Source organism: Camellia sinensis, chromosome 5 (assembly GCF_055761805.1).
Source record: "Camellia sinensis isolate YWXY chromosome 5, ASM5576180v1, whole genome shotgun sequence".
Taxonomy (NCBI): domain Eukaryota; kingdom Viridiplantae; phylum Streptophyta; class Magnoliopsida; order Ericales; family Theaceae; genus Camellia; species Camellia sinensis.
Window position 1 is genome coordinate 148,359,862 of NC_138965.1, and position 12,224 is coordinate 148,372,085.

At 42.1% G+C, this 12,224-nt stretch overlaps 1 protein-coding gene and 1 pseudogene across 1 annotated transcript; both read left to right on the forward strand.

Annotated features, from left to right (window-relative positions):
- Positions 1–3,717: 3,717 nt before the first annotated feature.
- On the forward strand, positions 3,718–5,159 carry LOC145791769 (uncharacterized). Its single transcript, XM_082872209.1, has 2 exons — positions 3,718–4,302; positions 4,368–5,159. Exons 1-2 carry the CDS (start codon positions 3,718–3,720, stop codon positions 5,157–5,159), a joined length of 1,377 nt encoding a protein of 458 aa, XP_082728335.1.
- A 5,473-nt stretch (positions 5,160–10,632) lies between these two features.
- LOC114275480 (nucleoside hydrolase 3-like) overlaps positions 10,633–12,224 on the forward strand; it is a 54,573-nt pseudogene continuing 52,981 nt past the window's right edge.

Sequence of the window (12,224 nt, forward strand, 5' to 3'; positions counted from 1 at the left end):
ATGGAGTGAAATGACATGTATTTCAGCACTGAAATGAGATGCTAAAGACTTTGAAATCATGCAAACAAACCATGGGATGCATGCTAAGGGCCAAGAGCATTAAAGCCAGCAAAGAACAATACACAAGAGGCATGCAATATTAAGCTTAAGCAACCAAACTAGCCCAAAACAGAGCTACAACATGGCAAATTAGTGGCAAAAACATGCACAAACTAAGGCTCAAAAGAGTAGAAAATCATGCTCCTTTGGTAGCTCATAAATAAGGCACAAAGGCACAACTCTCAAAAGCTCTCAAGGAGTGAAAGAAGTGAGAACATGACGCATGCATATGTTCTGAAATTACATGCTAAATGATGCTAAAACATGCAACCATCACAAATATAGCATGCTAAGGTGCTCAAAACTCAAGACTAGCTAATGCATTTGCACCATAGCCATACAAAGCAATGCTCAAATGACCAAGATCACTCAAAATAGTCCTAAAGCATGTCAAAACAATACCAAAACATGCGTGGAGTATAGCTAACACATGCTAGAATGAAAGGTCAAAACACCAAGTACTCTAGGCTAATGGGTGAGATTGCACTACAAGTACCAAAACCAAGCAAGCAGTGACTCCACCAACCAAAATCAAAGTTGTAACATGGCAAAATAAGACCAAAAACATGTTGAGATGGTAGCCCAAAAGCTTAGGCAAGCATGCATACAAATTAGCCCATGATCAAGACATAAGGCACAACTCTCCAAAAGCATTGAAAGAGTGAAACATGTGAGAGTATGACTACACTACATACATTGAAATCATGTGAGAAATGAGGCCAAAGCATGCAAACAACTTAAGTAAAGCATGCTAGAGACTTTGAAACTCAAAGCTAGTGAGCAAGATTGCACTATGGCTATACAAAGCAAGTCCCAAATGATCAAGACCATTAAAAACATAGTTCAAGCATGCTAAAATATGAGCAAAAACATGCTGGAGTGTAGCCAAAATAAGCTAGAATAATAGGCCAAAATAGCAAGCATATTAAGCTAGTAAGCAAAATTTACACTACAAGTGTAAGAAGCATGCAAGAAGTGGCCAAGCCAGCCATAAACACAGCTAAAACATGTTAAAAAAGTCACAAAAATGTACTTAGATCAAGTCAAGGTATGGTAGAAAAACATGCTCAAGTATGAGGCCATTAACACAAGCAACCAAGACACAAGGAAAGGGGATGACCCCTTCCTATTTGGGGCCTCAAAACTACCTTTCTACCACTGAAATTCCTCTGGAATTCAGTGGCTAAAAGGCCAAGAGAAGGTGATCTCAAAGGCCTTAAGAGATGGCACAAAGCAAAGCAAAACAAGCCACCAAAGGGGGTAGACCACCCCTAACTCAAACAAGGCCTCAAACAACCATCTTAAACACTTTAAAACAAAGCTTTTTGTAGTTGAAAGTTAAGTATAAAACAACATGCAAAAGTGGCTAAACCAATGTACAAAAACAAGCTTAAAAAAGGGAGTTACTCACCCTTGAAGCACAACTTCAAAAACAACAACTTCTGAGGCAAAATCAGCTTTTTTAAGTTCCAAAAACACTTTAAGAAACTTTAGCTCCAATGTCAAGATGTTTGGCTAAGAGGTTGTAGGCAAAATATGACAAAAACACTCACTTTCAAACACTATAAGGCACAATATAGAGAGAGAGTCAAAACTTTGTCTCTAAATTTTCTGAACCCCTCTCAAGGGGGAGGAAGCTCCCCTTATATAGAGCAATACAAGCATAACCTTGCTTGACAAGCTTAGAGCTTGTTTGAATCCCTTTATACACGTGTATGGAGGATGCATTCTGTGCCTAACAGCTGGCACCAAAAATATCTGAAAAAATAGAAAAATGGTTATTGGCCACTTCCACTGGCCTACCGGCCACTTAAAGTGGCCTACAGGAGGAAAAAGTGGCCTACAGCCACCAGAAGTGGCCGACAGGCCCTCCACTCCCTCTAGGCAAGGGGTAACAAGGTATGGTCCAAAAATAAACCAAAAAAAAGAGAGCTAAGAGGCCACAAGACAAGGCACTCAGCCCGAAGCCCCGAAAACTAGCCTACGGGCCACTACAAGTGGTCTACAAGAGGGAAAAGTAGCCTACAGCTACAAAAAGTGGCCTACATGCCTCTCTCTCTCTCCAGACAAAGGCACCAAGGCATGGTCCAAAAACAAACTGAGAAGAAGAGAGTTAAGAGGTCCCGAGACAAGGCGTTCAGCTGAAAGCTCCGGAAACTCATAACGAGCACAAACATGCGCAATCATCGCGTGCACAAACGATGACGTCTAAGTCTTAAAGTCAGTCAAAAATGGGGTGTCTACACATTGCCTCTAGCTGCGGCTCGCTCCAGCTCTGGTTTGTAATATTTTCCAAATTCTTTCTTGTCCATTATTGCTTCACACCTGCTATTGGCTTTGTTCAAATCCACTTTTATTGACTTTTGTGTTCATGAATTTAGATCTACTAGGCCATAATGCTTGTGAAATTAAATCCCACTCATGCTGAAATTGTTAAGCCCGAGGGTGAAATTTTTTTTAATTTATAAATTTGGATAAATTAACACTTGTTTGGGCTTTGCATTCTTGGAATATGCTATGAATAATTTTTATTTTTGAGTTGAAACTTGACGAAGAAATTTTTGAGCTATAAACATTGACTTGGGAGGAACATTCTTGCAACTTGTAGGACAATTTACTGAATCTTGTTACGGATGAGAAATATAAAATACTTCTAATCTTGGATCTGAAATTTGCCATTGAACTTCACTCTATCCAAATTTTTGAGCCCTGTATAAATTGGATCTTTAACATGAAACACAGTGATTTTGAGAAAATGACCCGCTTGAATTTCATCACAAAACGACCTATGACATTGCACCTCTTATTGATGATAGAAACTTGAAATATGTATGTTGATGATACACACATTGGTATTGCAATTTGTTGAGCTTGAAGAATACCCGAGAAAATGAATTGTTGATGACGTCCGAGGTTGAATTTGTTGATAAACCCATCATGTTGCATGTAAATCTTATTATCAAATGACTGATTGTTGCGACCCTTAGAATAGTAGACATCGTGCCTGAATTCTTGGTGCAAAAAAAATTCCTCGTAGAATTTGTTGAAATCATGGATTCTCTGAGAAACAAATAGTTGATGCCAAAATTTCATTTGAATGTGTTGCTTTAATTCCAATATTCTGAATTTTAATATGGTCGACTCCTTGCTATTTATACCTGTTATTTCAGCCATATGTCTTCTCGAAAGAAATCTGTTGTCCCGGGGTCATCAGAACCGGCTCTCATGAAAGAGAGAGATGTACCTTCGGCGTCCGAGTGAAGGAAATCTCCTTATTTTGGTCGGAAGGACCCGTTCTGGCGAGCGGCTACCTCCACCACTTCTCTTCTATCTCCGAAGAGGGCTCCATTATGTCTCTCTGAGGACACTGACTCCAGTCATGAGGCCCTCATTTCCCCTTCTTCGGTGCTACGCTTTAGGGTTGAGAGAGGGGATTTTCCATACTGCTATCCCCAGTTCAAGGCCTTCTCAAACCCTCCTTTTGGTTGGCAGGAGTGGGTCGATGAGGTCCTCTCAGACAGGAGCCTTTGTCAGCAGCTTCAGGAGGCCCGGCTATTGATCCCGGTGAAAATATCTCGAACCCTATCCATCCGTCGCAACAATGCTAGCCTTGAAGCCATGGCTCTTCGGTGGAGCATCGAGACACACACTTTCATACTTGGCCAGCATGGGATGGGGCCCACCCTCGAGGATGTGTTCATGTTGCCCACCCTCGAGGATGTGTTCATGTTGTTGCGTCTGGAAGTGACCAGCCCTGATGCCTTCGACCCTGAGCGGACACCCTCCGAGGATGATTCTTTGATCCAATCTCTAAAGCTAAATCTTCAAGCTTGTGGTCGGTGGAGTTCCGTATTTGATGGTTTAGCGAGGAGGACTAATCAAGTGAGGACGGACCGTGCCTCCTACACTGCATGGATCCACCACTTCTTTAGAGATCTTCAGCCCCTGGCTAGAGATGCTGACCCTGATTCTCGAGAGTATGAAGTCGGCCCGATGTATGGCTCTAGGCTCTATTTTTTGGGATTTTTGGCTTGCTTCCTTTCATTCTTCATTCTTCCGAGCACACCTCCGAATTCTCTCAATCCTTTTGTCTTTCCCTTGGCAGTTAGGCTCTTCAGAGGGGATCGAGCTCCTTTGGCTCCGCTATTTCTTGGGAATCTTTATTACCGACTGGATCTATTACATCGAGACATGGTTCATTCCGTTAGTCGATATGAGCTTGTCTCCTTCATCCACATCCAGTTCCTGCTTTGTTTTTTCTTCGAGAGGTTCCCAAAGTTTGCCTCACTTCGATTGTATTCGAGGCAGAGGTTCTTCGGGAGATAGTGGATAAAGATGGTATCCCCGTGCTTAGTACTGACGGGTCTCGTACATTTGAGAAAGCGAAGTCTTGCCAGCCGTTGATCACATGTTGGTCACGTGCCATTTCCACCTTATCCTTGAATACTTTGGTGGATGATCCCCGGCGCTTTGTGGCACGCCCTTATGTATACCCATCGGTGGGTGTGGCAACACCGTTTATCTACCATGGTTCCTCCCGCCTGGTGTCCTTTCCTTTGCCGAAGGGTATCTCTGCATGCCTTGTTGATATGCTGATAATGATTCGTCCAAGTTCATTATCGGTATGGCATGAGGAGGGCGTTGATAGCGCTGTCTACAGACCTGAAAAAATGGCATGCCATTTCGGGTTTGACCAGTGTGCCCCGGGGCTAGCACTTCCTACATTATCTTTCTCGAAAAGCTACGGGCACTTTACTCGCGGACTCGTACACACCATGCTTCCTATATCCGGCTCTTTGACGATGCCAGGCTTGAGCCGAGTAAGGGGTTTCACCCCCTTTTTCAGGCGATATTGGCGGAAGAATATCGATACATGTATTGAATTTGTCCAGAGCAGACCAACCATATGTTTGCCTCCGCCGATTTATAAGGACTCTTCTCTTCGGCTGCCTGAGAGCCGAAAATCTGATCACATGTACGAGAGTTTCTTCACTTCATCTGCTCTAACTGACCCTCCGGCTCAGGTGTCTACTTCTAGCTTGGCAATTGCTTCTCCATAGCCAGTCCTTTTGAATAAGGCCTCTGGTCCTCGGACGACCTGCCTTAAGAATATGGCTCACAAGAGGGCTTCTGATGCTAGGCCTTCCACTCCTCGTCTTTCCAAAAGGCTCCATCAGGTACTCGAAAATTTTTGATTTGAAATTACTTTCCTTCTTGCGACTATACCTTCTTAAATGAACACTTTTTATTTTCCCCTGTTGTGTAGGACCCCACGGTTACTGACGTTCTCAGTACCGTGGCTACTGGCCATGCTGCCTCCACCAGGCCGGACTCAGACCTGGATGACACCCTCAATTTGTCTGCAAGACTCGTGAAGATGCGCACCCCTTGTATAGCAGTTATAGATGATGATGATGATGATGAGGCTGAGTCTTCTGATCATTTTTGTGACCTTGTCCCACGTTGTAAACACCTCATTTTTGATCGCCCTTAAGACTTGGGCGCTACTAATGGTCTACTTGGTGATGAAAGATGTGCAGGGCAAAGGTTCAATTTCTTCGGCAACGAGAGAGTCAAATCCCAACTTCATACCCTCTTTGGACCAAAACAATCTTGATCAAAATATTTTAGACCTTGAAACGCTCTCTTTCAAAATGTTTTGGAAATAAAGTTTCTACGATGTTCCGACGCTCGCATTTCGTTAAATGTTGCCCTTTTCGGTAAACCGAGCAAGGACAAAGTGAAAATGAATGAAAGAGAGGTGAAATCTCTGAAAAATATTTCAAAACACCTTGCTTAGGGGTTTGGAGTTGAAGAAAAGAGGAGAAGAGGGAAGAAACCTAGTTGGAGAAGAAGATGGGCATGAATCGCTAAGAGAGAGTCGAGCAGCCCTCGCTAAATCAGGCCTATCCTTTTGAATACTTGAATTTCAACTATGAGGCCACCACCGTTGGAAATCTTACTTCTGGGGCTTCATTTTTCACTTAAGAATCTCCTAAAGTCGTGTTCGGATGGGGGAGATATTATTGGTTAAAGTTGGGCATCATTCTGGTTGGATCGAAACTGAGCAACCTTCACTAAAAGAGGGATATTTCTTAGCACACATGGAATTTTGAGGTGAGGCTACTAAATTTGGAAAGAAGACTTCTGGAGCTACAATTTAGGCTCAAGAATGACCTGAAAAGGAGTCCAGATGAAGGAATTAGGCTTGCTTCAAGTCAGGGACCAGGACTGATTTTTTTCATCGGCCTCTATGGAAGTGCATCGGCCACAATTTAACCTCATCGGCCATAGGTCGGCCAAAAGTGAACCTTATCGGCCAAAAATGATGGCCGGTCGGCACCAAAGATAGTCGGTCGGCTAGAAGTGTCCAGAAAGCCCAGAATTGGCAGGTATTTCTCCTCCAGTTGTTTCCAGCTTGTGCCACTTGGCCCAAATCAGATAATTTCGACCAAAAACTTTTATTTTGCTATATATGGAGCCAAATATCTCATATTGAAGAGCTTGAACTTCTTGGACAAGCTTGATAGCTTCTCTCACTAAAATCCCTCTCTCTCTACAAAACTTCCAGAGCAAGATCTTTACCTCTATCTCTAGAGCCTCTCTCTCTTGCTCCTTTTGTGCATAGAAGTGCATAAAAGTAGAGAAATACTTCTAGTTTGCATACATTTCCTTCATCAATGTTGATCACCATTAGCTTGAGGTCCCTTGGAATCCATTTTTGGGCTGATTGAAGGTTGTTTGGCTCAGAAAAGTGGTTGTTTTGCAGCTGTGCTTCAAGGGTAAGCATCTCCCTCTTTTAAGCTCATTTTTGTACACTATATTGTCCATTCTTGCATGCTTGTTTTGCCACCCTTTTAAACTATTTTTGGTTTGGTTTTGAACTGAAGAAAACTCTGTTTTTCAGTCCTCAAAGTGTTGGTTTGTGCCTTGTTTGGCTAGGAGGTGTTTCCTCCCTTTTGCTCCTTGACTTGTATAGCTTTTGAGCCATCTTCTAAGGCCTTTCAAAACAAATTTTCGTGGCCTTAGAACCACTGAAATCCAGAGGATTTTCAGTGGTAAAAAGCTTGTTTTGAGGTCACAAATGGGAGGGGATAGCCTCTCCTCCTTGTCTCTCTATGCCATGCCTTGTTAGCTCTATAAAGTAACATCTTTTTGTGGCTTATGTTAGCTCTTTTCAAGCATGTTTTTGTGAATTTTTGGGCCTGATCTAACTCTGTTTTAAGCTGGTTTGGTGGTTGCTTGCATGCTCCATACACTTGTAGTGTAAATTTGCATACTAGCCTAACATGCATCATGCTTTTGACTATCATTCTAGCATGATTTTGGGTTGACCCTGAGAAGCTTTTGGTCTTGTTTTAGCATTCTTAAGCTCTGATTTTTGTTGTTTTGGTCATGCATTCCATAATTTGTATAGCTATGGTTCATCCTAGCTTGTTAGCTTTGTGCATCAAGTCCACTAGCATGCATTGCTTGACCTATTTGAATGATTTGGCATCATATGTTATGTAATTTCAAAGCATGTTTCATTGCCATGCCTTCATATTTGTCACTCTTTCAATGCTTTGTAGAGTTTGTGTTTAATGTCTTAAGAATGGGTCATTGTGCATGCCATCATATCTAGGACTTTGGGGCCACCATTTCAGTGTGTATTTGGTCATATTTTGCCATGATATAGCTCTGTTTTTTTTTGGTTAGAGCATCCCCCGTTTGCTTCTTACACTCGTAGTGTAAGTCCTCTTTGATAGCCTTGCATGCCTAATGAGTGAGCTTATTGTTCTAGCATGTTTTGACTTGGTTTTAGCCCATTTTTGGTGTTGTTTTGACATGCCACAGCTCTGATTTTTATTGGTTAAGTCATGCCATGCTTGGTCTTGGTAGTGTAGTGTAACCCTCTTTATTAGCCTTGCATGCATCATGCCTTATGCCTTTCATGTTGACTTGTTTTGGCTTTGGTCCATGCATGTTTTAGACTCGCTTTGGTATGCTTTAGGACTATTTTGGTTTGCTTAGGCCATTTGCTTCATGTTTTGCATAGCCTTAGTACAAGTACCTATGCTAGCTCCAAGCTTTGAGTTTCCTTGCATGCCATACTTGCATTGTATGGTTGATTTGGCATCATTCCATGCATGATTTCAGAGCTTATAGTGTTGTTACACTTCCACTTTTGTCACTCTTTGAGCACTCTTGAGAGTTGTGTCCTTGTGTCTAAGTGATAGGCCAATTGGCATGCTTGTTTGTATATGCTTTCATGCTCCATTTCCATAGCATTTTGGCCACTGTTTTTGGTATGCCTGAGGTCTATCTATTTTCAGTATAAGTCCATAGATCATGCGGTTTGTGTGTTGTTGCATGCTTATTGCATTGCATGTTGTTGCATGCTTGTTGTTGGTATTGTTGTTGCATGCCTATTACATTGCATGTTTGCATTTTTTTTTAGGTGGCCTTGCACTTTGCATGCTTGAGTTACATTGTATTTGGCATGCTTATATTGCATTGCATAACATCTCCATGTTGCATGCATTGCATAACATCTCCATGTTGCATACATTGCATTGTGTTTGGTTTGGGTGTTAAGCCAAACACGAGGGGCGAGGCACATTTCATACTTGAAGTGATGAAATGCACCTCAATCCTCGGTCGCCGACACTCTTGATCCATCATGATAGAGTGTGAGGCATTTGTGTGTTTTTTTGCATTTATTCCATATTGATTTGTGCAATTCGGCCTCTTTGGCCATCATGTATCGAAATACGTGATTGATGGCTCGAGAGTCGAACACTACGCTCCTTTGAGTCTCAAACATGATAGGGGGTGTAGTTGCACAACATTTTCTTGCAAATGTATTGCCATGCCCTTGTTTGTCCTCTGTTGTAGCAAAAAGGAGCGGTCTGCAGGAAGGATGGCCGATCGGCTATCTGCAGTGCCAATCGGCTAACAATGTTTGGCCGATGGACTAAAAACTGGTCGATGACCCTTATCTCTTGGCTGATGGCCTTACCTCTTGGCCGATGACCTCTCAGCATATCCATGAGGTGGATCAGAAGTGTTTCAGAAGTTGGCATAATTTTCAGCAGTCTAAAACAGTGCAAACATAGGCAACATGAGGCATGACAATGAATTTCTGAGCAAAGCCGACCGAGCATGCATCTCTTCCTCGCCTGCGAGGCCATTTTAGTATTCATGATTAGTTAGTGTAATTTAATCATTTAATTGGTTTTGTAATATTCATTTAGCTTAGTGTAACTATTTGTTCCAATTTGGATTGTAATAATTAATTAGCTTGTTAGTTAATTAGTTTTGGTGTTGTAATAATTAGTCTAATTAGATTATTAGATCAGTTAGGATAGCTTAGCGTAGCTAGCTTGTATTATTTATTCGGACCCTCCCGTCGAGAGGGCGAATTTTGTAATAAGTGTGCGTGAGTGTGTGAATGTCTTCCAATCCTACGTGTTTCTCCCTTTTACTTAACCGCTTACAATGGTTAGTTTTAGGTCATGTTTCAATTAGCATCCTTATGCTATGCATGTTTGCATCATTCATCTGTCTTGCATGCACTGGGCTCGGCGCATCGTACTAACTGTATTGTATTTCAATTCCTACTTGAATACATGATTATCAAGTTGCATTTCATTTGCCATTTTAGAATAGCCGAGCCTATTTCTAGTTGCATTTTGCATGTGTTGCATTAGCCATCTTAACATAGCTAGGATCATGCATTGATTACTAACTAGTTATTGTTTTGGCTCGGAGTACTAGGTAAGCTTTTATGCTTTAGTATCTTGCATGAGTGTGAGTGTTAACATGACAGCATGCTTGCCATGAGGCTAACTGCTTATGTGTTAAACTGCCTGAATGCCTGTGGGTGAAGGTTAGATTGCTTGAATTGGAACAATTCATTGAAATATGAGTTATAAGCCCACTTGAGGGTGGCAAATCATGTTTTCTAAACCCACTCGAGGGTGGCAAATTCATGTCTTAGCCTACTTGCGAGTAGCACCTTCAAACCATTTTCAAACAAACAAACATGAAATGTTTTGTTCCAATTTAGGCGATCTAGTCTATACTTGTGTGTTGTGCGCATCGCATAGTAATTATAGGCTAATAACCGGAATAAGAATGCATGTGTTTTCAAAAACAAGATATCATGTTAGTAAAGGCCGATCTTTGATCGGGCGAGCGGGGGTGCTCATTGCATGACCTTCCCCTCTCGTACCCAAGTTCCCGAGTCGAGGCAACTTTGGTGATGACGGACACGTGGCCTTAGACACGAGTCGGGGTTTTCTAAATTTTCCCAAAATAAAGCATTTAGGTGGCGACTCTATATCTGGCAAAGCAGTCCATGTTTGGCACTTCTTTATAAAAATCAGTTTTTCAAAACGATTTGCTGGATTTGGACTCTTTGGTGATATGTCGGTCTTGCATTGCACTTTGCGGGATTAGATTCAGAACCGTGACATTTGAGTCCGAACTGTAGCAGCCCGATGAACAAAATGAGATTTTTCCGGGATGTTTGGGCACGTCTACACACGTATGCGTCGTCACCGTCCTGTCGTGACTGAGGATGCCCCTCCATTGGTCAGATGTTCCCCTCATCGCTCAATTTCAGAGGAGGAGCACTATCTTGGTGACGAGGTTATCGGTGCTCATCGTTCTGATGTTGAGATTATTGATGGTACTGATGCCACAGAAATTGATGCCGCAGGCCATGCTTCTAGAAGCAATGTAGAGATGAGGTGCACCTCTGGGAATGGTGTGGAGGTGGATGTACTTGAAATCTCTGAGACTCGCTCTGGCACTTATGGTGATTCTCATCCTCCGGCCTTCCTTCCTTTTTCAGGGATGACAACTACTGTTTAGGCTTCATTAGACATTGAGATCGATCAGGTGCTCCCTGTATGGCCAAGTGACTTTGTTGATGCTAGGAGCCTTTCAGTTGCTTCGGCTTTGCATAATGATTCTCCCTCTGGTAATCTTTCTTTCTGAAGTTTGTCATATACTTCTATTTGTGAGAAATCTTTACTCAAATGGCTTTGCTGTTCCCTACCCCTAATAAGACTTTCTTATCTTTTCTTCAGTGTTAGTTGCTACCGGGGTCTTGCCTTCACTTGTCTCGGACTCTGCTCCGACTATCTTTGTGACTCCTCATGGTTCTCCTTCTCAAGGGGAGACATCTGCCTTTGAGACGACTGCTAGAGGTTCTTCATCGCAAGTGCCTTCGAATGTTTTGGATCTGAATCTTAGTGATTTCCACTTTGATAATGATGTTTTTGGTCATTCTCCTTATCGCTCCGCATTCTCAGGCTCGGGACCTCTGCCGGAAGTTATCTCTCTGGGTGGTTCATCTAACCCGATATACATTGGGGAGATTCCTGAGACTAGTAGCTTTTTGGCCCCAATTCCTCCTTCAGTTTCTGGCAAAGTATCATTTCTCCATTATTGGGTAGCTCTTGAGTTTGTTTCAGTTCTACAGCTTGTGCATTCGAGTTACCCTGAGACCTTTGCTTCATTTGCTTGTCAATGTCTACTCATTCAGATTGCTCTTCTCGAGTCTTTTGCCACTATCTTATATAGCTTGGATAGACAACGGTTGTGTGACCTTAATGGGAAAGTAGTTGAGACAGCGTATCAGGGAATCTCTGACATGGAGCGTCACCAAGTGGATTTATCATGGCTTTGGAAGCGCCTGGATATAGCTTCGAACGCCAGTCATCAGGTGGAAATTTTGTCTGTGCTTGCCTCTTATTGGACCTCTATAGATGAGACAAAGGCAACTCTTCGTGAACTTGAGTCGAGCTATGTTCGGGGCTTGGAGACTTTAGAGGCGGCACACTTTACTATTTGTCCTCCGGATGTAGATGTGACGGACAGCTTCTTCGAGGGTGTTTTTAGGAGAGATTGAGTTTTTTTTTTTTTTTGCCCCTTTTGATAAAATTTTTTTATCTAGGACAATGCAATGAAATGACAAAATCTTTGCTGTTTGGAGATTTTTGCATTGTTTTCTTATTCTACTTAATAAAATATTTATTTCGAATGATACAATGGAAAGGACAATCATATGCAGATGTTTATAAAAGCTGAAATATTATCATTAATTTTTCAACTTTCTTGACAAAAGTATAATA